This window comes from Zootoca vivipara, chromosome Z1 (assembly GCF_965207765.1).
Source record: "Zootoca vivipara chromosome Z1, rZooViv2.hap1.1, whole genome shotgun sequence".
NCBI lineage: Eukaryota > Metazoa > Chordata > Lepidosauria > Squamata > Lacertidae > Zootoca > Zootoca vivipara.
This window is the reverse complement of record NC_142583.1, coordinates 75,497,108-75,523,534: the sequence shown is the minus strand read 5'-3', so window position 1 is coordinate 75,523,534 and position 26,427 is coordinate 75,497,108. Positions and strand designations below refer to the sequence as shown.

The window sequence follows — 26,427 nt, the reverse complement described above, 5'->3', positions numbered from 1 at the left end:
AAAATATTTCAGTGCTTGAAACAATAAACCCAAATGCAGGGGTGACTTCCCCAACAGTATCTTAAAAAAGATCATTGGTTGAGCTTTACCGGCGCCCCAATTCGGGTCCTGCAGTGGCCCCTCCCTCTGCCAGGTGACTAGGAACCGTGGTGTAGCTAGCCGCTCAGGTGCCTGGGGCGGCGTGTGTGCCTTGCAGCCAGGGCTGGCTCTAGGTAGAGCCCCGGTGGCGCGGTGCACCAGGATGCCGGGCCGGTAGGTGGGGCGCTGCGCGGCAAAGCCACGCGGAAACCATGCTGTGCCCGGCGGGTCGCCGGAGCGATCTCCGCCCCTCAGCGCCATGGCGCCCGACCTGCTCGAGACTGCCCTGCTTGCAGCCGGAGATGGGGCGAGCCAAGGCAGGGCCTCACCCAGCTACGCCTCTGGATTAGGCAGATTGCTGGAGGAGAGGGCTGTCGAAGGCTACTAGCCATAAAGGCTGTGCTCTGCCTACAAAGTTTCTGGAAATCACTCAAGGGGAGGGTGCTCCTGCAGTGGCGCAGGAAGGGGCATGCCGTGCGTGCAGGAGTTATTTTTTGTCACCCCCCTCGGGGATGACATGCGGGGCGGCCCACACCCCCTGCACCCCCCTTCCTACACCACAGACTAGGAAGTTACCTTGCTGCCGGGGGTGGGGGTGGGCTTGTCCTGATTCTGGGATAAGGCAGCCTCCCTCCCCCTCCCCAAAGAAAGACTCTGAAGGAGAAGCAGTTTGAAAACAAGAGTTTATTGAGACCTCCTCGAATACAGTGTGTGTGTCTTCCCTCCCCTCCTCCCATCCTTTCATTGGGGGTGGGGTGGGGGCTCTGCAAGTTAAACTGGACAGATTCGAACAATAAAAAGGCTGGTGCAATCTCTCCACGCTGCAGCTCTGTAGCAGGTTGACTGGTGGGGGGAAGGCAGCCCCCCCCCATGGCTCCTTTTCCTCTCCTTGGGGAGGGAAACCCCCGGACTCTTCTGGACACGGCACCATCACAGGAACCAGAAACACTTTCGCCGGGACTTCTTGGGCTCCGCTTTCACCACGGCCAGATTCAGCGCTGGCGACGGCTCCTGGTGGTTCGGCGTGGCAGCTGGCCTAGCCCCCGGGGGGCTGTGGCTCGGCTCAGGCTCAATGGTGCTCAGCACCTGCTGCAAACGCCCCTCCTGCTTCCGGAAATCATGTTCCACACTGTGGGGAGGCGGGGAGCAAGTCAGAGGGTGGCGTCTCCCAAGGAACCCCACTCAGCCAACGCTAGGAATTGGGGGCAGAGACGGAGGTCTGGCTGGACTGGGCTGCCCCCATCCCTCCTGGGGGGCCATGGGAGCTGGTGCAGAGGAAGCAGCTCAGCCGGCAGGAGCCTGGGGGGGGGCACCAATGGGAGCCTGCCTGCCTCTGCCGACCCTGGCATGTCTCACCCGTCGCTGCAGCGGTAGAGACAGACCCGTCAATCCCAATTAGCGCTGAGGCTTTGTGTGAGCCACACAGGCAGGAGGCCAGAAGGAGCCGGCGGGCAGGCAGGCAGGGTGGCGGGAAGAGGAAGAGGGCCCAGTCCTGCCAGGGAGGCTCTGCACAGCCAGCACCCCCCCCCCAACAGCCTCCAAAGGTCAATGGAAACGTAGGGCAGGAACCGAGAAAAAAGCCTCCAAGGAGCAGAGGCTGCCGGTCTCTCCTTCCTTGGAGGTTTTTAAGCAGAGGTTGGGAGGCCGTCTGCCAGGATGCTTGCGGGGGGGGGGGGGCTGGTCTAGAGGACCCTCGGGGTCCCTTCCAACTCTACAAGTCTAGGATTCTATGGTCTGCGGAAGATGTCTTCCTTGTGCCAAACAGCCAGGGCTGAGAGCAAGAGCCCTCTAGGACTCGGATTCTAGGGAACCCAGAGCAGAGATACCCGCCTCTCCCTGGACCCCCTTTCACCATCCTGGCTCACAGCCCCCCATGGGGTATTGACTTCCTCTAACCCCTCCTTAACAAATTGTCCAGTAGCACCTTAGAGACCAACTAAGTTTGTTCTGGGTAGAAGCTTTCGTGTGCATGCACACTTCTTCAGACTTAGTTGGTCTCTAAGGTGCTACTGGACACTTTTTATTATCTATTTATTTATTCTGACTGCGTCTGTACTTAACCTGAAGCGAACGTTCCCATTGAAAGGAATGGAAAGTGGACTCATCCATTCCAGATGGTCTCCGGAGGACTCGACCTGAAGTGTACTTAACCTGAAGTATGAGTGTAATTGGTTCTGGAAGTCCGTACTTAACCTGAAGCGTACTTAACCTGAAGCGTACTTAACCTGAAGCGAACTTTCCCATTGAAAGTAATGGAAAGTGGATTAATCCATTCCAGACGGGTCCACAGAGTACTTAAACTGAAAGTACACAAACCGAAGTGTACTTAAACCGAGGTATGACTGTGGAATGCCCTCCCATCAGATGTCAAAGAGAATAACAACTACCAGTCTTTCTAGAAGACATCTGAAGGCAGCCCTGTTTAGGGAAGCTTTTAATGTTTAATAAATTATTGTATTTTAATACTTCTGTTGGAAGCTGCCCAGAGTGGCTGGGGAAACCCAGCCAGATGTGGGCGGGGTATAAATAAATAAATAAATAAATAAATAAATAAATAAATAATATCTAAGAAGGACTCAGAGGCAGCCTCTGGTATTTAGAAGCAGAATGTAGCGAAAGGGGCTGGTAGCCATTTGCAACTGTCAGCTCCATGGGTCTGGGCCCTGTGGGGCTGCCCCAGCCTGGCAGGCATTTCCCTGGGATATGGTACAAGCTCACCACAGGCCCTGCAGAGTCTGCTCCTGCCCCATCGCACCCCCATCAAAATCCACTGCCCCTACAGTGCCAGGGAGCCCAAGGGATCAGGCCAAGAGCTCACCTCGTCCAGCCTCCTGTTCTCACAGTGACCAACCAGATGCCTGTGGGAAGCCTGCAAGCAGGATCCGAACACAAGAGCAGCCCTCCCCCCTCCTGCGGTTTCCAGCAAGTGACCTTCCGAAGCCTTGCCCCCTCCAACTCTTGAGCCATTCCTGGCTAGGCCAAAACAGAGGCCCAAGCAGGGAAGGGGCTCTGTTGCAGAAGAGGGTGACCTGGGCGAGAGAAAAATCGGCTGGGCAGGGAGAAAAGTGGGCCTGCCAGAGATCCAGCAGGACTGGAAAGGACTGGAAAGCAGCCAAAAGACAACGGAGTTGGGTGGGCTTAGCCTGAAAGTGGGTTGGGGGGGGGAGATGCTGGCCCTTTAGGGAGGGCAGGGCCGGCTCTAGGTAGAGTCCCGGTGGCGCGGTGCGCCAGGGCGCCGGGCCGGTAGGTGGGGCGCTGCGTGGCAAAGCCGCGCGGAAACCATGCTGCGCCCTGCGAGGGCGGGGGTGCCGGAGCGATCTCCGCCGCTCAGCGCCAGGGCGCCCGACCTGCTCGAGAATGCCCTGAGGGAGGGGATCCTCTTCACCCCAGACCACATTCTGAACCGGGCCAACGATACAGACCTCCTCTCTCTCCTGAGCCCCCTCTGCCCTCGCTCAGCAGAAAGCGCAGGATCATCACCTCCATAATACTGAACAGGCTTACATTTTATGTTGATGTGAAATGTGAATGTCAGCAGCCTAGGTCTGGGCTGCAGGTGGATGCCGTGGCCGGCAGCCGAGAGCAGAGGAGGTGGGGAAGCCAGGGGGGCCTGGTGGGACTGGGCACCCCCAAACCCCACCCCACCCCTGCTCCGAGGCCCCTCCTACCTGTAGATGATGCAAGCGCTGTTCCGGCAGGTCCCGCAGTTGGTGGTGTCCTGCCCTGTCCGGTAGGACTGCCGCCTGAAACAGAGCAGGATGAGCCCATGAGCCGAAGGTCCCGGAGGGCACAAGCAGGCAGCCATGCCCCAAGGGCCGGGGGGAGCTGGCTTTGGGGGCCAGGAGAACCCCAGGAGGTCTTAGGAAGGGAAGCCAAGGCAGGCAGGCAGAAAAGGAGCCCCTCCAGCCTCCCAGCACAGAGGCTGCCCCAAGGCAAGGGGGCTGGCCCCACAGTGGCACTGCTTTGGCTTCCAAAGTGGGCAGGCACAGTGCTCCATCATTTCAAGCACAGTCAAACCAAAATGTCGTCTTTTGCTGGACAGGCAGCCGAGAGCAGCTGACGCTCACAGCATTTTCCTTTGTGTTTGCTGGAGAGAACTCTGCGAGAGCCAGTCCCATGGTGCCCTGATGGGCAGAGGGCACAGCCATAGATCTTTTCTCCTTGCCTGCCTGGGCACATGCTCTCATTTTTGTCTCTTCACCCCCAAGCCAGAAATAGGAGAACATCTGCGAAGTGTCTGAGCTCCAATGTTCAGACACCCTTTTAAGCTCAACTTAAGTACGCCTCTCAAATTAGCTCATTTGGTTGGAGCCTGGTGCGGAAAACAAAGGTCACAGGTTCGATCCCCGTATGGGATGGCTGCATATTCCTCCATTGCAGAGGGCTGGGCTAGATGACCCTCAGGGTCCCTAGAGGCCCTGCAAATTTTGTCTCTGTAACTGAATTACCATTTTAAGCCCCCTGAATAAAGCTGTTATTCTGCCGCAGAAACCCTGAGTGAATAGATGTTGTTTTTAATCTCTTACAAGACTGTTTGTATGATTATTGTTTTCAAAGGGGGAGAAAAGGGGGAAATATCAGGAGAATCCAATCTGCCTTAAAACATCCTAGATTACTTAAACAGAAAGGCTAAAACTAGCCCATCGAAGGTCCTTTTTAAGCCACAAAAGGGATATCACTCTGCAGAAGTAAGGAGAATATCTAATAAATATAGGCTCTCCTAGCATCTCTTCGACATCCCTGGCTTCCAAGGGTCAAGGTGGCTCAAGGCCTGGCCGGTGGGCTCCTTGGGGAACCCAGAACCCACCCAGCCCAAGACCCGCCTCACCCATCGCGCTGGGCCTCCTTCTTCTCCAGATCCTGAATGACATCGAGTAGCACCTTGATGGTTCGTTGGCTGGTCTCCAGCACCCCCTCGAGGGACTGCAGCTGGGAGTGGATCTCACCCACCCGCCTGGGGAGGTCCTGAGATGCTGGCGGGGGCTCCCTCTCTGCAGCAGCGGGACACGGTGGCCCTTCAGCCACAGACACCAGCTGCAGGTGGTGGTCCTGGACGCAGGGAAACGTCCCCCCAGGTTGGGCAGAGAGGCAGGCCTCAGGGGGGCAGCTGCTCCTAGAGGAGGGCAGAAGGGGGTCCGGGGGCTTCTGGGAAGGCGTGGGGGCTGTGGGGTGGGCCTGAGTGGTGCTGAGGCTCTCCGGGGAGGCCCCGGGCGCTGCTGGTTTTGCTGACTTGGGGGGCCCTGCTGCAGGAAGCAGGCAGGCAGGGGTGGGGTCTTGGGTGGGGGGGCCCTGAGAAAGGGGGTTGGGGGAAGGGGTGCTCCTCTGGGGGGCACAGGGAGGGGCTCTAGAGGCCTGCTCAGAGGGAGTTTGACAGAGAGGGAGTTGGCACAGCCAGGGGGCGCCAGAGCTGCCGAGGGGTTGCATGGAGGAGGGGGCACAGTGCTTGCGCTGGGAAGAGCAGCTGGCCAAGAGGCACGGCTCCCCCCACCCCGGGTATGGGGGGCATGATCCTCGGGGAGGTGGCAGCCCGGGGCACAGGGTGGCAGGAAGCCTGGGGCGCTGCTGGGTGTGGGGTGAGGCAAGGGAGCAACCAAGGGCAGGAAGGCTGGCGGTGCCCCCCGGGGGTGGATCCTGGTTGCGGCCCACTGCAGAGGGTGCCCCCTCCTGGGCGAGGTCGCAGGAGCTCTTGCTGCGGAGGGGCCGCTGCAGGCTGGGCGACGTCTGGCTGGCGGTGCTGATGCCAGTCGCCCCATGGGGATCCGGCAGGGCAAGCAGCAGGCGGGGCCCGGATTGGGGCCAGCTCCGCCTGGCGCAGTTGGCGGCAGAGGCCCGCGGGGTGGGGCTGCCCAGGGGCTTCTCTCCGCCCTCCTCCAGGTCCTTGAAGCGCACCTGCCGGGCACGGTGGCGGCGCTGCAGGCGATCCTCAGCACCCGGCGAGTCACGCTTGAGCAGCACGGAGCGGACCCCGGCGGCGGCAGCCTTCTCTTGGCCGGCCTCCAGGGCTGCCCCCTGGCTGGCCATGGCAGCCACTTTGCCCCGCCGGGGGGGGGGCGTCACGGCCTCCTGCCCCGCATAACCTCAAGCCCTTCCGCAGAAAGCGTTCGATTTGGCTGCCCCCTCCGCCGTGGCGCAAAGCATCTCTCCTGAGGGTGCTGCTGCCTGGGGCTCAGCCTCAGCCACTCCCCAGAGGGCAGCCGGCGCCTCATGGCTGGTGGAGGCCTGGCCTTTGCCCCCCAGCTGGCAGGTGCCCCATGGCCTGCTCTCCTCCTCCCCTCCCCCCTCTCTAGGGTCCGTCCCTGGCCACCGAGGGCCTCTCTCTCGGCCGGGAGAAGGGAGAGGGGGGAAGGGGGGCCATCCTGCTCACGGCTGCTGCTTCAGCTTCCTGAGGGTCGGTCACTTGTGGGGCTGGAAGGCACAGCGCCAGCCCATAGCCTCCCTGGGTGGCGGACCTGCAGGGAGAAGAGAAGAGAGGAGATGAGTGGGTGGAAACCCATTCCAGTTATATGCCACACTACAACCCTGGCTAAGAAAACAGTGCAAAAGTAAGACAGGGATAATGAAAATAAGAGAGGTGTAGAGCTGCAAGGGACCCCCAAGGGACATCCAGTCCAACCCCCTGCAATGCAACGCAGGAATCCCTGACTTGTTCTATTAACTGGCCTTAACGCTATGCAGAGCAGATGGCGAGTCATAAGAAGCAGCCTTGCTCAGATCAAGTGACCCAGGAGCCCAGAAGAGAAGGAGAGCCTGCAACTGGATGAGGCCACCAAAGTGGGGGCCCCTAATCCAGCACCCGGTTCTCCCCCTGGCCAACCAGAGGCCCTCAAAGGGACGCCCACAAGCAGGACCTGAGCGCAGCAACCTTCTCCCACTCTTGTTCTCCACCTTTCTAAGGTAGACTGACGCTATCCATGGAGGCTCCACTTAGGAATCACAAGAACCTAAAGGGAGCTCTGTAGCAGCTGGATCAGGCCACCAAAGGGGCTGACTATTAAAGGGCAGCTGTGGGGGGGGGGGGAATTTGCATCAGAGTAGGGCTGCGGGGGATTAACCCTTTCCTTGCCATTCACTTTTCTTCTGAAATAACTCCCCAATCCTGTCACCCACCAATCCCATTCAAGGTCTGGTGAAACAGACATTTGCGGAGGACGAGAGGGCGGTCGAGGGCTACTAGCCAGGACGCCCCTGCTCTGGCTCCACAGCCAGAATCTGCAACGCTTCTGAATCCCAGTTGCAGGAGGGGAGCGTTGCCTTGTGCTTAGCTCCTGCTGGGGGGGGGTTCCCACAGGTCGGCCCCTGTGAGGACAGGATGCTGGACTTGACGGGCCCCTGGCCTGATCCAGCAGGCTCTTCTGATGTTCTTAAAGCCCCTCCCAAATGTGCCCAGTTTCCTTTCGGAGGCTCCCACAATTCCCTCTGCCACGTGGCTAACCCCTAAAAAACACCCTCTCCTGTCCCTCTGCCACCTCCAGTCTCAGGCAGGATCACAAAACACAAAGCGACAAGCTCTGGTCTTTGGTGGGTCTGCTGCTGCCTCTGTTGGAAAGGGGGGGGAGGGGGGAGGGGCCCTTCAGCGTCAACAGGCCAGGAACGCCAGCCAGGCAGAAGCCACAGCTAAGAATAGCAGCATGGCCTTCATGGGGAGCAGGAAGAGGAGGAGGAGGAGGAGGAGGAGGAGGAGGAGGAGGAGAAACCCTCACCACCCGGCCAGGAGGACCCTCCTTCCTTCCCTCCCAGCCATCCCACCGCCTGTGTCGGCCTCCAAGAGGCACATCAGGGAAGGGACACCCCCAAAGAGCCTCTGCTGTGCCTCCTTAAACCGACCAGGGGCTCCATCTCCCAGCCTAGAGGCGGGAGGAGGCCACAGCCCGCTGCCGGAGGACCCTCCAGCCTCTCTTTGCCACAGAGAGCGTTTCCTGGCTGGCGCCCCTTTCGCCCCGCAACTCAGTTTCCCAGCTCACCCCCAAGTGGCTGTGCCAGGGGGAGGCACCTTGGGGAATTGGGGGGGGGGAGAAAGCAAAAGGTAGGTAGCAAGCCTGTGGACATTTCACCTTGTTGTCATTATTATGAATGGCTCTTGATTTTCTTGCCCGCCCACCACCGTAGGGTCCCAGGATATAGAATGACAGAAGGGTCATCCAGACTAGGTCCCCCCCCCCCAAATGCAGGAATCACAACTGATTCCATGATTCTGACACATGGCCATCCGACCTCTGCTTAAAAACTGACAACAAAGGAAAGGAAGGTTACAGCCATTTAAAAACGTAGTATTAAAGGCAGTTTAATAGGAATGACTGTGGGATCTATCGATCTTCAACAGAAAGCCAGGGGTTAGTGCTGGACTAGGACCTGGGAGAGACTAGGGTTCAAATCCCTCCTCGGCCAGGAAGGTCAGTCAATGCTCCCCTCAACCCAGCCTACCTCACAGGGTTGTTGTGGAGATTAAATGAGGAGGAAGGGAGAACCATACACCGGCCCTCCTGAGCTCCTTGTAGAGAAAGGTGGGATGGAAATTCAATAAAGAAATAAAACCCCAGGTGTCATCGAGGGCATACAATGGCAACTCTCCCCCAGGACTGTTAGGTGCCATGAGAACAGAATGGTGGACTCGATGGGTCACTGGCCTCATCCAGCAGAGCTCTAAGAAGGCCTAAAGAAGGTGCCAGAAGCCCCCTCTGTAAGGTGGGAACTCCCAGACAACCAAGGGAGAGCCCTTTAGTTGGGGGGAGCCCCCTGTGCCGCAACACTCTTCCCTCCTGCAGCTGACTTGGCAGGGGGGGTCAGGGACCCACCAGAAAGGAGCGAGAATGAAGGGCAGAGGCCTCAGGGTTGCACAGGAGGGGCGTCCCAGGCAGGCTCTGCAGCCCCCCCCCCCCCGCCAATGCCTCCTGGCAAGAGGGCCAGGCCAGAAGAGACCCCTTTCTGCCCAGCTGCAGTGCCTCCCCCCCCCACTGTGCCATCATAGCTTCTCCCCAGCAGGAAGGGAGTTGCCAGCTCAGCACAGCCGCCCAGACTTTCTCCCGCACTGCTAACAAGCAAAGTTTCCAACTGCTGAGCGAGCGAATCACTGGCCTTCCTCAGAGCACCCCAGGAGGGGGGGGAGGAGGAGGAGGAGGAGGAGGAGGAGGAGGAGGAGGAGGAGGAAGCCTGCTTGCCTGCCTGCCCCCCCCCCATTTTGCTGCAGCAGAATTGAGGATTCTGGACCACTTGCTACCCAGGCAGACACCTGGGCAATTTCCTTCCTGTTCCTGGAGCTGTGCCCAGACCCAGACCTGACTGGAAGGGTGTCTCATTAGTATTGGCAACGCCGGGTGAGGAGAGTGGCAGTGGTGGGGGGGGCGGCAAACACCTATGGGTGGTTTACTTCACACCCAATGCCCTGCCGGCTGCCCATGATCACAAGCAGGACCCTTCCCTGAGAGCAGATGTGGGGGGGGGGAACTGTTGGATGACCATCTGCCATGGATGCCTTCGTGAAGATTCCTGCATTGCAGGGGGTTGGGCTGGATGACCCTCAGGGTCCCTTCCAAGACGACCAGGCTATGATTCTATGAATGTTCTGCAGAATGAGACAACCAGCCTGGAGCAGGTAGCTGGGGGCTGCAGGCCAAGAGGCAATAGGCAGAATACAGAGATCCAACAGACACAGTGAACAGGCTCTCCCACCACTGCAAAGGCCGGACGCCTCTGAATGTCAGTTGCAGGAGATCATCCCAAGTGTGGAGAGGGTATCGGCAGCTGCTACACTGACTGTGAGCATCTGGCTGGCCAATGTGGGAGCAGGAAGCTGGCTGGAATGGGCCACCTCTTGCCTGATCCAGCTAAAGAGCTCTCAGAATATTAGAACTGCAGAGCTGGAAGGAATCAACCCCAAAGGTCATCTAGTCCAACCCCCTGCAATGCAGGAATCTCAACTAAAGTATCCAAGACAGGCTTAAGAACCTCCAAGGAAGGAGCTGAGAACCCTTCCACTGGGTCTTACCCTCTGGAGGAGCACAAAGCAAGCTTGCTCCTTCTTCCAGGTAACAGCCTTTCAGGTATTTGAAGGTGGCTGCCTTATCTCCTCTTTTGCAGGCGAAACATCCCCAGCGCCTTCAACCATTCCTCATCCGGCTTTGTTTCCCGAGGCTTCACCTTCTTGGTCACCCTCCTCTGAAGGGCAAGAGGCAAAAAGCACCCCCCCTCCCCCCTTCTATATAGCCCACAAGCCTGGAAACGGAGATCCCAGAAATAATGGGTGCCCAGTGGGGCAGGTGGGAGCCGGGCTTCTACCTATGAGCCCAGCGAAGGCAGGGAGGGGGCTCTGCCACTCCCCCACAGGGAGCAAAGGCACTCAGGGAAAGTGAGACAGGGGCCACAAAGGGAGACTCCAGGGGGCCATGGAGGCCAGAAGAACAGGAGAGGGGCAGGTTGAAGCTGTGGGACGCTATCCAGGGGGCCATGGAGGCCAGAAGAACAGGAGAGGGGCAGGTTGAAGCTGTGGGACGCTATCCAAGGAGAGCTTCCAAGGAGACGAAGCAGTGGGCTTCCAGTAAAGGCCAGCCGGATGGGCTGGGTGCTCCATTGTGAGGGTGCCCATCCTTGGGGAGAAAGAAGCCCCTCTTGCAGGAAAAGAGATTCCAACGAAACCTTGGGAAGAACTTTCTGCCAGTACAAACGGAAAATACTCTTTCAGAAGGTGGGGGGGGGCTCTCCTTCCTTGGAGGCTTCTAAGCAGGCGTTTGGGGGTCACATCAAGGGGGTTGGACTAGATGACCCTTGCGGCCCCCTCCAACTCTACGATTCTAAGTCAAGCCAGTGCCAAGAGAGAGCACCAGCCCGGCCATGCCTCAGGCTCTCACCTGGCCCTCAGGATCACACACAGAAGCAGAGATGCGGCTCAGAGTCCAGAGGGCGGGGGGGGGGGGAGAGAGCCAGGGTCCCAGCTGCAAAGAAGAAAGGAGTGGCAAGCCCAGAAGAAGGGGTCCCTGGCTTCCCCACATCCAATATCCCCTGAAGGGCAACGAAATAGCAGCACTTTCGTGGCAGGTGCCTTTCTCAGGGCAGCATGAAGCCTGGGGGGCTGGAGCCTGCGCCCCCAAAGCACCCCCCACAATGAAGGTGGTCTTTAAGCCCCTGCATTGTTCCCTGCTCCCTTGGCCCGCTGGCAAGGGACGGGGGGGGAGGCGGGGGTCAGACATGTATTACGGTAGGGCCTCCCTCCAATAATCCCCAGAACCCCCCTTAAAACCCAGGCGGAGCCAGCCCCCGGACCTCAGGACTTTTGCCCGCAGCCTAAACTTTAAGACACCGGATAAAACCATCCTCACCGCCAGCCCCCCCCCCTCCCGCCAAGGGAGTTGCGGACGTGAAAGCGGCGCGTCTCAGAAGTTCCCCGGAACACCGCAGGCGCCTCGGAGAAAACTTTTCACCCCACGACAGATCACCCTTTGCGCCTTACTGTCTCTTTCAGATGGTTTTTTTGGGGGGTTGGGGCAAAATAACCCTCCCACAGGCGCCACAGACTAGCCCCCACCCGCTTACAAGGGCTCCCCAAAGGCTTCCACCGCCCCCCGTTCCGCTTGCGCGCCCAGCCGCGCCGCGATCCAGAAAGGCGTTCGTTCGCAGCATCCGCCCGGCCGAGGTAGCAGCCCCTGCTTCGTAGCGGGGTGTGTGTGTGTGAGGGTGTGGAGTAACCAAGCCAAGCCGAGGCTTGGTCCACCTAGCTCAGCCTTCTCGACACGGGCTGGCAGCAGCGGCTCTCTTCCGGGGAAGCCAGGCCGGCGAAGCCATTCGCGGGCGAGCCTTCTGCATGCCAAGCAGCTGCTCTGGCGCGGAAGAGGGGCTGCCGACCTTCCCGCAGAGCTGCCTCCCCCCCCCCACCCATGGCAGCCATAAAAAAGACCTCTGCCAATCTGCGCGCCCTGCCATCCCGAGCCGAAGGCGACGGCTGCTCAGGATGCCCTCCGTCCCCGCTGCGCGCTCCTTGCCTGCCTGCTCGCTCGCTCGCTCGCCCACCAGCCCGGCGCCGGCGAGAGGGTCCTACGCCGCCGAAGCGCTCGGCCGAGAGAGGCGGAGCCGGGGCGGGCGGGCGGGCGGCGTCGCGCCTTCCCGGGAGAGCGACCGGCGCTCCGCCGCCGCCGCCGCCTCCCTGGGCGGGGCTTCGCCTCGGCGGGCGGCCCGGCCACGTGCGCGACCCCGAGCGGAGCCCCAGCAGCTGCACGTCGCGCGCGGGGATCCTCCTCTCTCTGCCTCCCGGCTTGGCCCTGGCTTGGGAGCCGCGCGAAGAAGACGCCTCCGAGCATGTGCAGAGGGCGTGGCGGCCCCTCTCCTCTGGGCTTAGCCGGTGGGGCTTCCTGGCAGGATTGGCCCTCTTAGGGGGGGCTGGGATTTGCTGCAGCTCCTGGGCCCTGAGGCTCACGGGCCTGAGCCGACTAAGCCCCGCTGCCCCTCGGGGCTGCCCCGATCCTAAGGTCCGGGGGCTTTTTTGTAAGGCCCTTTTCCAGTCGAGGTCACTGTGTGGCCTGGGCGATCTCTAAACTGCTTAGATGATTCAGGGGCATAGAAATTTGGTTCAAATAAAACAGACTCCTTTGTGAGCCAGAAGTAGAAATGTATCCAGGGAAAGCCCCCTTCCCCCCTCCCCTAGCCAAGACATGGGTGGCCACTTGTCAGGGATCCCTGCATTGCAGGGGGTGGGACTAGATGATCCTTGGAGTTCTCTTCCAACTCTACAATTCTAAGATTCTGTGAAACTGAGACACTCATCATTCTGAAGGTCAACGGAGCTGCTGGAAACGGCCACAGGGACGTTGGAGCAAAGGACATTGGGGTTGTTCGAGGCACAATTTGTGTAAATGAAAACAACAGTTCTGCTCTGATGGGAATAGAAATTTAACATTCATCAGCCGCTTGGGCCGAGAGCACTGCTTTTGGACCCAAACTGTGCAGACTCCGACCTGCAGGGCAAACCGCCACCCTCCAAGGTGTGGCTGGTGGCCCTTCAGGGGCTCCTGATTTCAGGTGGCAAGGAAGGCAAAGTGGCTCCTTAAGTCAGGCCTGTGGACAAGGACTCTTTCCTCCTTAGGTGCAAAGAGGGAAGGGTGCAAAAACTGCCCAGCAAGATATTCAGTGTTCTGGGAAGGACTCTGGGCAGAAACAGGCCTGTTCTTTTAGGGACGCGGGTGGCGCTGTGGGTTAAACCACAGAGCCTAGGAGGGCTTGCCGATCAGAAGGTCGGCGGTACGAATCCCCGCAACAGGGTGGGCTCCCATTGCTCGGTCCCAGCTCCTGCCAACCTAGCATTTTGAAAGCACGAAGTGCAAGTAGATAAATAGGTACCAGAAGCGGCTTAGTCATGCTGGCCACATGACCCAGAAGTTCTACGCCGGCTCCCTCTGCCAGTAAAGAGAGATGAGCGCCGCAACCCCAGAGTTGTCCGCGACTGGACCTAATGGTCAGGGGTCCCTTTACTTTTACCTTTTATACCATTTATATGCCCAAATGGCTTCTAAGCAAATTTACAAATGTGAAATCAGTCCGTAATTGAATTCTGGTGCTGGAGGAGACTCTTGAGAGTCCCATGGACTGCAAGAAGATCAAACCTATCCATTCTGAAGGAAATCAGCCCTGAGTGCTCACTGAAGCTGAGGCTCCAATACTTTGGCCACCTCATGAGAAGAGAAAACTCCCTGGAAAAGACCCTGATGTTGGGAAAGATGGAGGGCACAAGGAGAAGGGGACGACAGAGGACGAGATGGTTGGACAGTGTTCTCGAAGCTACCGTACCAACATGAGTCTGACCAAACTGCGGGAGGCAGTGGAAGACAGGATTGCCTGGCGTGCTCTGGTTCATAGGGTCACGAAGAGTCGGACACGACTAAAAGACTAAACAACATCAAAACATTCTTAATTAAAATATACAATAAAACAAGCCGTTAAGAAGCAAAACCATTTAAACAGGTAAAAACAACAATGCCTCTCCTATCTCAACGGGAGGGCATTCCGCAACACTGGGGCCACCCATGAAAAAGGCCACCTCTGTGGTACCACAAGCAGATAATCATCAGGCCATGTCCAGACTAACTGGGTACCATTATTTTATTTTTATTTATTATATTTATATGCTGTCCTTCATCCTAGAACCATGATGATTTACAATATAAAAACACAAAAATGCAGAACATAGTAACAAACAAAAACAATACCCCCTATGGATAGTTTAGTTAGCCCAAGCCCTGGGAGGAGAGGAATGTGTTTGCCTGGTGCCGAAAGAGATGTAATGAGGGCGCCAAATGAGTCTCCCAGCGGAGAGCATCCCACCAATGGGAAGCCGCCACAGAAAAGGCCTGTCCTTGTGTTCCAGACCTCTTGTGGAGGAGACCCACGAAGAAGGGCCTCTGATGATGATCTCAGGGTTTGGGCCAGTTCAATATAATAATAATAATAATAATAATAATAATAATAATAATAATAATAATAATAATAATTTATTATTTATACCCCGCCCATCTGGCCGGGTTCCCCCAGCCACTCTGGGCGGCTTCCAACAAAACAGAAATTCTAAAATACAGAAATCCATCACACATTAAAAGCTTCCCTAAACAGGGCTGCCTTGAGATGCCTTCTAAAGGTCTGGTAATTGTTGTTCTCTTTGACCTCTAGTGGGAGGGCATTCCACAGGGTGGGTGCCACTACCGAGAAGGCCCTCTGCCTTCTCGGTAGTGATGGTGTTGCCCTTGCCAGGCAGAAGAGTCCTGGTGAAGGATCCATCCCTGGCCAAACTGGCTGACTGACACAAGTACAGGTCTGGCATGCCACGGAAGTTCTGGCCAGAACAAATGTTTACCAAAACTCCTGGGGTCTGACAGAGTGAAATGTCACAGACCAGCCCTCCTCTTCCTGAGTTGCTTGGCCAGACAAGCCCAGGTGCCTCGTGAGCTGATTTTGGGGTGTCTGTCTGTGCCACTTCCATCCCAGTTCCCCGTCAAGCAATGTGTGCACAGAGTGTCACCTCTCATTCTGAGAACAGGGACATGATGCTGGTGTACAGCTTGGAGGGGAACGTTTTGTTCACAAAGCAAAGGCGCTGACAGAGGCTATTAAGAAAGCGAAGCTACCAACATTTCCTTGCACTGGGAAGTAAAGAGCAAACTCTGTGCTCTGCGGTGGAAATGAAGAAGCCTTTCCTCCTGCTTCACAAAGACTCTTGCACAGAGCAAAAGATGGACAGCGGGGACACCAAGAGCCCAGCTTGCCCACCCCATTCCTCCTTTTCATCCATGGGTCACATAATTTGATGCAGGTAGCTGCATGACTGCTGCCAGCCAAATCACCCCAGGAACTGGAGAAAGATCCACTGGTCCCTGAAAACAGCACCAGAGCACTGACTGGTCCTTTTGGGCTTGGTCTCCCAATCATGTAAGCTCCAATACAGAAATGTGTACCCAGTTTTCTTCTAGAGGCGTGGTGTGTTCTCTGTCATTCAACCTGCACAATCAAATGAGTAAAAAGGTTCCATTCCCATCCCGTTGCACATTGTTTTCCTCCTAAACTGCTGACATCAGCCATGAGAGTCACTTCTGTCGTTTTAAAATACTATGTCAGCAAACCTAGAATCATAGAGTTGGAAGAGACCCCAAGGGCCATCCAGTCCAACCCCCTGCCAAGCAGGAAACACCATCAAAGCATTCCTGACAGATGGCAGCAAGTTTCACTGTCGAACAGCTCTTACTGTCAGGAAGTTCTTCGTAATGTTTAGGTGGACTCTTCTTTCTTGTAGCTTGAATCCATTGTTCCGTGTCCACTTCTCTGGAGCAGCAGAAAACAACCTTTCACCCTCTTCTATACAACATCCTTTTATATATTTGAACATGGCTATCATATCACCCCTTAACCTTCTCTTCTCCAGGCTAAACATACCCAGCTCCCTAAGCCGTTCCTCATAAGGCATTGTTTCCAGGCCTTTGACCATTTTGGTTGCCCTCTTCTGGACACGTTCCAGCTTGTCAATAGCCTTCTTGAACTGTGGTGCCCAGAACTGGACACAGTACTCCAGGTGAGGTCTGACCAGAGCAGAATACAGTGGTACTATTACTTCCCTAGATCTAGATGCTATTGATGCAGCCCAGAATTGCATTGGCTTTTTTAGCTGCTGCATCACACTGTTGACTCATGTCAAGTTTGTGGTCTACCAAGACTCCGAGATCCTTTTCACATGTACTGCTCTCAAGCCAGGTGTCTCCCATCCTGTATTTGTGCCTTTCATTTTTTTTGTCCAAGTGTAGTACTTTACATTTCTCCCTGTTAAAATTCATCTTGTTTGCTTTGGCCCAGTTGTCTAATCTGTTAAGGTCATTTTGAAGTGTGATCCTTTCCTCTGGGGTATTAGCCACCCCTCCCAATTTGGTGTCATCTGCAAACTTGCTCAGGATGCCCTCAAGCCCATCATCCAAGTTCTTGATAAAGATGTTGAATAAGACTGGGCCCAAGACAGAACCCTGTGGCACCCCATTAATCACTTCTCTCCATGATGAAGAGGAGCCATTGATGAGCACCCTTTGGGGTCGGTCAGTCAGCCAGTTACAAATCCACTGAATGGTAGCATTGTCTAGCCCACATTTTACTAGCTTCTTTACAAGAATATCATGGGGCACCTTGTCAAAGGCCTTGCTGAAATCAAGATATGCTACATCCACAGCGTTCCCTTCATCTACCAGGCTTGTAATTCTGTCAAAAAATGAGATCAGATTAGTCTGACATGACTTATTTTTCAGAAACCCATGCTGACTTTTAGTGATCACAGAGTTTCTTTCTAGGTGCTCACAGACCGTTTGCTTAATGATCTGCTCTAGAATCTTTCCTGGTATTGATGTCAGGCTGACTGGGCGGTAATTGTTTGGGTCCTCTCTTTCCCCCTTTTTGAAAATAGGGACAACATTTGCCCTCCTCCAGTATGCTGGGACTTCGCCTGTTCTCCAGGAATTTTCAAAGATTATTGCCAGTGGTTCTGAAATCACCTCTGCCAGTTCTTTTAATACCCTTTGATGTAGTTCATCTGGCCCTGGAGACTTGAATACATCTAAACTAGCCAAGTATTCTTGTACTACCTCCTTACTTATTCTGGGCTGTGTTTCCCCTGCTGAATCATCTGCTCCATATTCTTCAGGTCGGGCATTGTTTTCTTTTTTGGAGAAGACTGAGGCAAAGAAGGCATTGAGGAGTTCTGCCCTTTCTCTGTCCCCTGTTTGCATTTCACCATCTTCTCCTCTAAGTGACCCCACTGTTTCCTTGTTCTTCCTTTTGCTTCGGACATACCCATAAAAGCCCTTTTTGTTGCTTTTAACCTCTCTGGCAAGCCTGAGTTCATTCTGTGCTTTAGCTTTTCTGACTTTGACTCTACACGTGCTGGCTATATGTTTGAATTCCTCTCTGGTGATTTCCCCCCTTTTCCATTTTTTGTACATATCCCTTTTAAATCTTAACTCAGTTAAAAGTTATTTAGATAGCCACGCTGGCTTCTTTAGGCACCTTCCATGTTTCCGTCTCATTGGTATTGCCTGAAGTTGTGCTTTTAATATCTCCCTTTTAACAAACTCCCAACCATCATGAACTCCCTTCCCTTTTAGTATTACTGTCCATGGGATCTCACCCAGCGTTTCCCTAAGTTTTCTGAAGTCAGCTTTCTTAAAGTCTAGAATTTGAGTCTTAGTATGCTTGGTTGCTCCTTTCCGCTGAATAATAAACTCCAGAAGAGCATGGTCACTCCCACCTAATGATCCTGCCACTTCTACCCCACTAACCAGGTCATCACTATTGGTTAGGACCAGATCTAAAATGGCTGATCCTCTTGTTGCTTCTCCCACTTTCTGGGCAATGAAATTGTCTGCAAGGCCAGTGAGGAATCTGTTCAACCTTATGCTCTTGGCTGAGTTTGACATCCAACAAATATCAGGATAGTTGAAACCCCCTATTACTACCATCTCACCTCCTTTTGAATGCCTGTTCATCTGTTCCAGGAAGTATGCATTTAAAAACTATGGATCCTAAAGGCACCACAGTCTCTGCTGTTCCTCATTCCAAGGAAACCAAACCCCCTAGGTAAGCGCCTGGAACCCCTCGAATCTCTCACCACTCGGAGATTGGGGTGGCGTGCAACAATCTTCACTGGTGACGGTTCAGGTGGTTACCTAAATCAGCTTTGACTTTGCTGTGGGCTCTGCAGGTGGAGGCAGAGAGAAGGATGAGGAACTCAGGGGCGACTTGATGGAAGTTGACGGATCTCCTGATAGCTAATCCAGTCCCACGCCTTCCAAGAAGGTTGCCTTGCCTTGCCTCACCCTAGAAGGTCAGTCACCCTGCCTGCCTGCCTGCCCTCTTCGTCTTCAGCAGGCAGGCAGCTGGGCTCACCCTGCCCATCCCTGGGTCCACCCGCCCTGGCCTGCTGAATCATCTGCTCCATATTCTTCAGGTCGGGCATTGTTTTCTTTTTTGGAGAAGACTCCAAAAAAAGCTATTACAAAGCGATTGTTCTACCAACCTTACTATATGCTTGTGAAACATGGACCACTTATAAACGCCATCTCCAACTCCTCGAAAGATTCCATCAACGGTGTCTCCAAATATTTTTACACATCACTTGGGAAGAGAGGTGAACTAATATCAGTGTACTGGAAGAAGCAAAGATCACCAGTGGAGGAGGGAGAAAGGTTGTTTTCTGCTGCTCCAGAGAAGCGGACACGGAGCAATGGATTCAAACTTCAAGAAAGAAGATTCCACCTAAACATTAGGAAGAACTTCCTGACAGTAAGAGCTGTTCGGCAGTGGGATTTGCTACCAAGGAGTGTGGTGGAGTCTCCTTCTTTGGAGGTCTTTAAGCAGAGGCTTGACAGGCATATGTCAAGAATGCTTTGATGGTGTTTCCTGCTTGGCAGGGGGCTGGACTGGATGGCCCTTGGGGTCTCTTCCAACTCTAGGATTCTATGATTCAGTGTGGAAGCAATGATTCTTCAACATCAACTTCATTGGACTGGTCATGTTGTGCAGATGCCTGATTATTGTCTTCCAAATCAACTACTCTACTCCGAACTTAAAAATGGAAAGCATAATGCTGGCGGTCAACAAAAGAGAGTTAAAGACTGTCTCAAGGCAAATCTTTTTTAAAATGTAGAATAAACACTGACAACTGGGGAACACCTGCAGGCGTTCCATTTGGAGAACAGCCTTTACCAAAGGTGTCATGGCTTTGAAGACACTCGAACTCAGGACGCAAGAGAGAAATGTGCTAAGAGGAAGGCACACATGGCAAATCCACACCGTGATCAACTCCCGCCCGGAAACCAAGGTCCCCACTGTGGAAGGACGTGTGGATCCAGAATTGGCCTCCACAGTCCCTTACGGACTCTTTTTTAAAAACTGTGTTTATGGAAGACAATCTTGCTCGGCCACGAATGATCACCAAAGAAGAAGATTATTGATAGAGTTGCGAACTTGGTAGATGCTGTGCAAGTGGTGTCTCTTGATTTCAGTAAGGCTTTTGACTAAGTCCCCCATGATATTCTTGCAGAGAAGCTGATAAAATAATAATAATAATAATAATAATAATAATAATAATAATAATAATAAAATTTTATTTATACCCCGCCCTCCCCAGTCAAAAACTGGGCTCAGGGCGGCTGACACCAACAGAATTACAATAAAACATAAGAACAATTAATTAAAATACAGTATTAAAATTTAAAGTGCAGCCTCATTTCAAGTAGTCCATAAATCCAAGCCATGAGGGAGGAAAACACAGGGGTCAGGATGAGTCTAACCCAAAGGCCAGGCGGAACAGCTCTGTCTTGCAGGCCCTGCGGAAAGATGACAAATCCCTCAGGGCCCTGGTCTCCTGGGAAAGAGCGTTCCACCAGGTTGGGGCCAGTACTGAAAAGGCCCTGGCTCTAGTAGAGGCCAATCTAGCCATCTTATGACTCGGGATCTCCAGAATATTGTTGTTTGTGGACCTTAAGGTCCTCTGCGGGGCATACCAGGAGAGGCGGTCCTGTAGCTACGAGGGTCCCAAGTCGCATAGCAACTGGGAACTCCTCCTTGGAGCTGCCAGCCCTCAGTTGCCCTTTTCTTTGCAATGCCCTGGCAGTGCCGAGCGCCCATGATGCCCAGCCCCTGTGCTGCATCTGGCCATGGCCTCACAGAAGTGATAGGAATGGCAGCGGCTTCCACAGGCACAAGAATTCCCGGTGTGGAAAGAGTGGGCAGAGGAAAGGCTTTTCTCCCTTTCTCGTAACACCAGAATTTGGGGGCGTCCCAAATTCTAGTGCTGAACGTTGGGAGATTTGAGACAAACAAACGGAAGAACTTCTTCACGCAGCGCGTAGCTGAACTGCGGAACTCCCTCCCACAGGAGGCAGTGACAGCCCCCAACCCCAATGACCTGAAAAGAGGATTAAGGCAAATCCATGGGGGCTACTATCCACAACAGCTACGCTCTGCTTCCAGTTTCTGGGGGTCTTGGGGGGGCTCAGGTCCCCCTTGTGCACTTCCCTCTGGCTGGCCACTGTGAGGAGGACCAGAACCCTTTGACCTGATCCTGCTGCTGTTAGGCTCCTCCTGTGTCCTTGATTTGCACGTAAATCCTGTTTGGCTCTCTGCTTCCGTTCCTGGGGCTGCAGCAAGTTCACCTGAATCGGAGTCCTGCGCCTGCCAGAACGGATGTTTCCAGCTGGCTGAGCTCGCCACATCAGTCCCCAGAAAATACTCCTGCGCTTCTGGCTGGCTGAACCTCACGGCTGGTCTGGTGAGGAGGTGGGCCTGTGTCCTCCTGGCCTGGAGGGCTCTGCAGGCTGCTTTTGCCCTGCTGGGGTGGGAGACAGGAGCAGAGCCCATGGGCCCATGGCTTCCTTCTAGGCCCCCTGGGGGCTCCCTCTCCCTCTCCAGGAGGTGGTTGTGAGCTCAGCTCCCCTCTTGGACTTGGGCATGCCAATCCTGGCTGGCTGGCGAATTGAAAGAGTGCAACCTGGAGCAGGCAGGGACCCCAGCACACATAATACCAGGGAAGGCGGCAGGGGGCACTGACCCCGGTGCCCTCTGGCTGCATGCCAGCCATCGGCAAGGGCTGGGCTATTGCCTCTGCAGCCGCACTCCTGCCATGCTCATGGGGATTGATTTCTATTCCTTCCTTGTTCAGCAGGATGGGGGTGGGTGGCACTGGCTGGGTCCTTGGCCCACTTTCCTCGCCCGCGGGTGTCCTTGGCTGGCATCCAGACTGGCCTCCCCTTCGCAGAGCTGCAGCTGCAGGAGGTGGGGCAGCCAAGCCCACCAGCCCAGGCTCCTCCCTGCAGAAGCAGAATGTGTGGGCCTGCAAGGAACTGGACCTGCAAGAGGCCTGATCCTGCATCTCTGGCTCCCCTTTTCTTTCCCCTGCACAGTCCCTGAACCTTTTCTGTTGGGGGGCAGCCAGGCAGCCTCTCTTCAAGCCTCTCTTGCCTGCTACCTGACCCCCTTCCCAGCCCCAACAGCCCCCTCCCATTCATCTTCTTCATTGCCTCCTGATGGAGCCCCACCTTGGGCAAAATATTCCTGCATTTTGGGGGGGGTTGGACTAGATGACCCTTGAGGCCCCTTCCAGCTCCATGATTCTGTGACCATCTAACTGGAAGCCTAGCCTTCTCCAGGAGGAGGGCTGGCTGCAGGCCTGCAGGAAAGGCTTTGGGGGTCTCTGGGAAGGTCCATCCTTTAGCTCTTGCCTTGTCAGCTCTCCCACCCAAACGCCACCCCATCCTCTCTGTCCCCTAAGAGATCTCTCTCCCTCTCAGCCCAAACTATTTGTTCAGAGAGCGAGATGGGGAAGGACTCTGAATATGGCACTGAATATTCCCGCCTCTTCCCGCTCCCTCTGGGCCTTTACTCTGCTTGCCTCACTCATCACTGACTCAGCCTTGCCCTCCAGCCTTATTGGGGGGCAGGAGAAAATCTCTCTGCCATGAATATCTCAAGTCTCCTGCACCACCACCATGCTTTCCTCAGGGTCATAGAATCCTAGAGTTGGAAGAGACCCCAAGGGCCATCCAGTCCAACCCCCTGCCAAGCAGGAAACACCATCAAAGCATTCTTGACATATGCCTGTCAAGCCTCTGCTTAAAGACCTCCAAAGAAGGAGACTCCACCACACTCCTTGGCAGCAAATTCCACTGCCGAACAGCTCTTACTGTCAGGAAGTTCTTCCTCATGTTTAGGTGGAATCTTCTTTCTTGTAGCTTGAATCCATTGCTCCGTGTCCGCTTCTCTGGAGCAGCAGAAAACAACCTTTCTCCCTCCTCTATATGACATCCTTTTATATATTTGAACATGGCTATCATATCACCCCTTAACCTTCTCTTCTCCAGGCTAAACATACCCAGCTCCCTAAGCCGTTCCTCATAAGGCATCGTTTCCAGGCCTTTGACCATTTTGGTTGCCCTCTTCTGGACACGTTCCAGCTTGTCAGTATCCTTCTTGAACTGTGGTGCCCAGAACTGGACACAGTACTCCAGGTGAGGTCTGACCAGAGCAGAATACATCGAGCATCTACATGCCAGGATCTGGCTCTCACACCAGGCAGCACAGGAATTGCCCTCCTTTTCTCCCCCTTTTCTCTGCTCACATGCTGCATTTTGTTCCCCCTCCTGACATGAGGGGCTGCTATTAGAATAAAAAACATATTAAATTTCGTATGATAACAGATTTTTTGTTTTGGCCGCTTCCTGCATGAGCAGAGTCTAGCGCAGAGTCTGTTTTGCAAAGAGGCAGCGTGCGCATTCTACTAACGCTCACCTCCCCAAGATGCTTTGCAAGCGTCGGCTTCATTTGTGCGCTACTGCGCAGGTACCCTGTCTTCTCCATTCCCCTCCCTCCTCCCTGGCGCAAGCTGCCTCTTTGCAAAACAGTAGTGTTTGTAAACAAAGCAAGCATTTTCTTCCATGTGTTTCATGAAAAACAAATATAGGAATCGGCTCGACATGCGGTCGGATTTCAGAGTGAAAGTTTCAAGTTTGGAACCTAATATTTCAGAAATAATGGACTCAAAGGACAGATTTAACTCATCTCATTAAGAACTGAAAATTAAACTGAAAATTAAAACTAACTGTATACTGATGGAGTACTCTGTTGTAACTGTAAAAAACGTATAAATATAAAATATAAAAAGACTTAATTTGGCTCTCACTTTTTAATTTTAGGATTAGGAATTAATGGGGGTCCTTGTCACAATAGCGGCTCGATGAGGGGTCCTCGAGAAAATTTTGTTGAGAACCCCTGCTCTAGGGAGAGAGTCCCAAAGTTGTCTGGGAGCTGAGAAGACCCTCTCCCACAATCCCCACCCAGTGGGCCTGTGTGGGTGGCAGGACCAAGAGAAGGCTTCCCTCGAAGATCTCCAAACGCAGGCAGTTTGGCATGAGGAGAATACGGTCCTTCAGATAGTTTGGAGCTCAGCCATGTAGGGCTTTATAGGTAATAACCAGGCCTTTGAATTGTGCCTGGATACAGACCAATAGCCAGTGGAGCTGCTGAAACAAGGGAGTCATCCCTATAACAAGCCCTGGTCAGCACTCTGGCTGCAGCTTTTTGAGCCAGTGGAAGTTTCTGAGCCCTTTTCCAAGGCAGCCCCATGTAGAGGACATTACAGTAGTCCAGACGGGATGGAACTAAAGTGTGCGTCACTGCAGCTTCAACTCAGACATCTCCAGGAAGGGGCACAGTTGGCACACTAGGCTGAGCTGTGCAAATGCGCTCCTGGCTACTGCGGAGACCTGGTCCGAGTCCTGGAGCCTGCCCCAAATGCAAAGGTGTCTTTAACAGGCTGCATCCCTCCGAAATAGCAGAGCCGGCTGCCCTCAGCATCACTCACCCACGATCCTCTCCCTGAAGTTTCATGCAGAGGTGATATAGCATGGAAGGCTGACTGGGTCTGCACAGCACTCCAGAAATGCCCTTGGGGCAGAGCCACTCCCTGCAACGTCTAAAGGAACATGCTTTGCCTGCCTTCATGTTTGCTTGCTCACCTTCATGCTAATGTTTTGCTTCTCCTCCTCTTCCTTATGTCCAGAAAACCACTTTTCAGGGTCAGCCTTGACTCTGCTCATTAGGCTTGCTGGCATCTCCTTGGATTTCCTTGGGCCTTTTGTCATCTGTCACGCACATTTCTTTGCCAGTCTATTCTGCTGATCTCCGATCTTCCACAGAGGGGTTTGGCCTCTGCATCTCCCCTTCACCTTCAGCCAACAGCCTCCCTTTGGAGAGAAGTCCCTCTTCCGAAATTCAAAGTGACAGCGGGTGGAGATCCCTCTCACTTTCTCCTCCCATCCAGGCTGAATCGGATGGTGTCGTAATCACACCTTTGAATGCTTTGACGAAAACAAGGGACAGTAGTCAACTAAGTTGACCCACTGGAATTAATGGAATTAATGGGTGAAACATGGCCATGCACATTCATTCCAACGGATCTGCTCTGTATAATAATAATAATAATAATAATAATAATAATAATAATAATAATAATAATTTATTACTTATACCCTGCCCATCTGGCTCGGCTTCCCCAGCCACTCTGGGATGCTTCCAACAGGATATTAAAAACAAAATAAAACACCAAACATTGAAAACTGAGTTACTAGTCCAACCCCCCGCAGTGCAAGAATCACGGCTACCTGACGTCACAGCTGTCTTTGGCTCACTCCTCTCTGGTCAGGCACTCGATCCCTGAAGCCATGTAGCATAAAAGGGATCTGGCCTTATTTGGCTTCCAATTAGGGGAATCTGGTGGGTTAATATTTCATCAAGTGAGAAGGCAAATGACTCCCTTTTGCTGCCCTCTGGTGACGGTTTTCTTTCACCCACAGTTGCTCTCCTAAGCGGCTCCCAGCAGCATCTTAATAATAATAATAATAATAATAATAATAATAATAATAATAATTTGTTGTTTAGTCGTTTAGTCGTGTCCGACTCTTCATGACCCCATGGACCATAGCACGCCAGGCACTCCTGTCTTCCACTGCCTCCCACAGTTTGGTCTAATAATAATAATAATAATAATAATAATAATAATAATAATATATTATTTGTACCCCGCCCATCAGGCCACTCTGGGCGGCTTCCAACAAATATTAAAATACATTAAAATTTCACATATTAAAAACTTCCCTAAACAGGGCTGCCTTCAGATGTTTTCTAAATGTCAAGTAGTTGTTTATCTCTGACATCTGATGGGAGGGCATTCCACAGGGCGGGTGCCACTACTGAGAAGGCCCTCTGCCTGGTTCCCTGTAGCTTTGCTTCTTGCAGTGAGGGAACCGCCAGAAGGCCCTCGGTGCTGGACCTCAGTGTCCGAGCAGAACAATGGGGGTGGAGACGCCCCTTTGGGTATAGAGGACCAAGGCCGTTTAGGGCTTTAAGGGTCAGCACCATCGGAAATGTTATGGGAGCCAATGTAGGTCTTTCAGGACCAGTGATATAATGTCTCAGCAGCCGCTCCCAGTCACCAGTCTGGCTGCCACATTCTGGATTAGTTGTAGTTTCCGGGTCACCTTCAAAGGGAGCCCCACATAGAGCGCATCTGAAGACCCCAAAGAGGGAGGGAGGGACCAGGCAAGATACCTTCAGGGATGCCTCCAAAGGGGTTTTGAGTGGCTTTTTACTGCCTACTTAGAGGGAGCGATGGTGCCCCTACCTTTCAAAGCATTTTCACATTTGCTTATTTAATGGACAAACAACTCAATTATAAGCTTTCGTGTTCAATATTGCTGAAATGTGTTTTCATGATTCATAACTGTGCCCTTGAATTAAAAAAGCAGGAAATCTGACAACTACCCATTGATCAGAATAAAAAATTACAGAACATCAATCAGCCTTTGATAGCATCATCGGTCTTTTCTGCCCAATCCACCACTGGCTCAATTTGTTGGGGAGCTTTTCCCCACTTCCATGGGTTCCTTCCCCTGATTTTGATCCTTTGCTTTTTGATCTGTGATAAACACAAAAGTAAAAAAATGAAGTAACAGAGTGATGGGAACTGGGCAGCCCAAGGGGACCCCCCTCTCTTTTCCCTCATGCCCCCACCCTGGCAAGACCCGAGGAGCTGTAAGAACCTAGTCTAAGCTGGCAGAGTGCCCTGTTTTAAATGCCACCCCAGAGGCAAACCCTGGTCCCAAATGGAGGGGGCAATTGCTCTTGTTGCTCCTTGAGAAAATCCGACTTTGCTGATCAAAACCTGGGAGGGAGGGCAAGTGATGACGTCTCCAGCCTGTCCCAGACTCTCTTTCTTGGGGCTCTCAGAATCAATTAAACATTGATGTGTTGAACATCAAGGACCTGCAGGTAAGGTGACAGGATTTTACAAAG

At 53.8% G+C, this 26,427-nt stretch overlaps 1 protein-coding gene across 1 annotated transcript; it reads right to left on the bottom strand.

Moving 5' to 3' along the window:
* Positions 1-744: 744 nt before the first annotated feature.
* LOC118095518 (uncharacterized) lies at positions 745-6,527 on the bottom strand. The gene is made up of 3 exons (XM_035136769.3): positions 4,907-6,527; positions 3,747-3,821; positions 745-1,207 (listed from the first exon to the last, which is right to left on the bottom strand). Exons 1-3 carry the CDS (start codon positions 6,097-6,099, stop codon positions 1,009-1,011), a joined length of 1,467 nt encoding a protein of 488 aa, XP_034992660.3. The 5' UTR covers positions 6,100-6,527; the 3' UTR covers positions 745-1,008.
* Between the last annotated feature and the right edge of the window lie 19,900 nt (positions 6,528-26,427).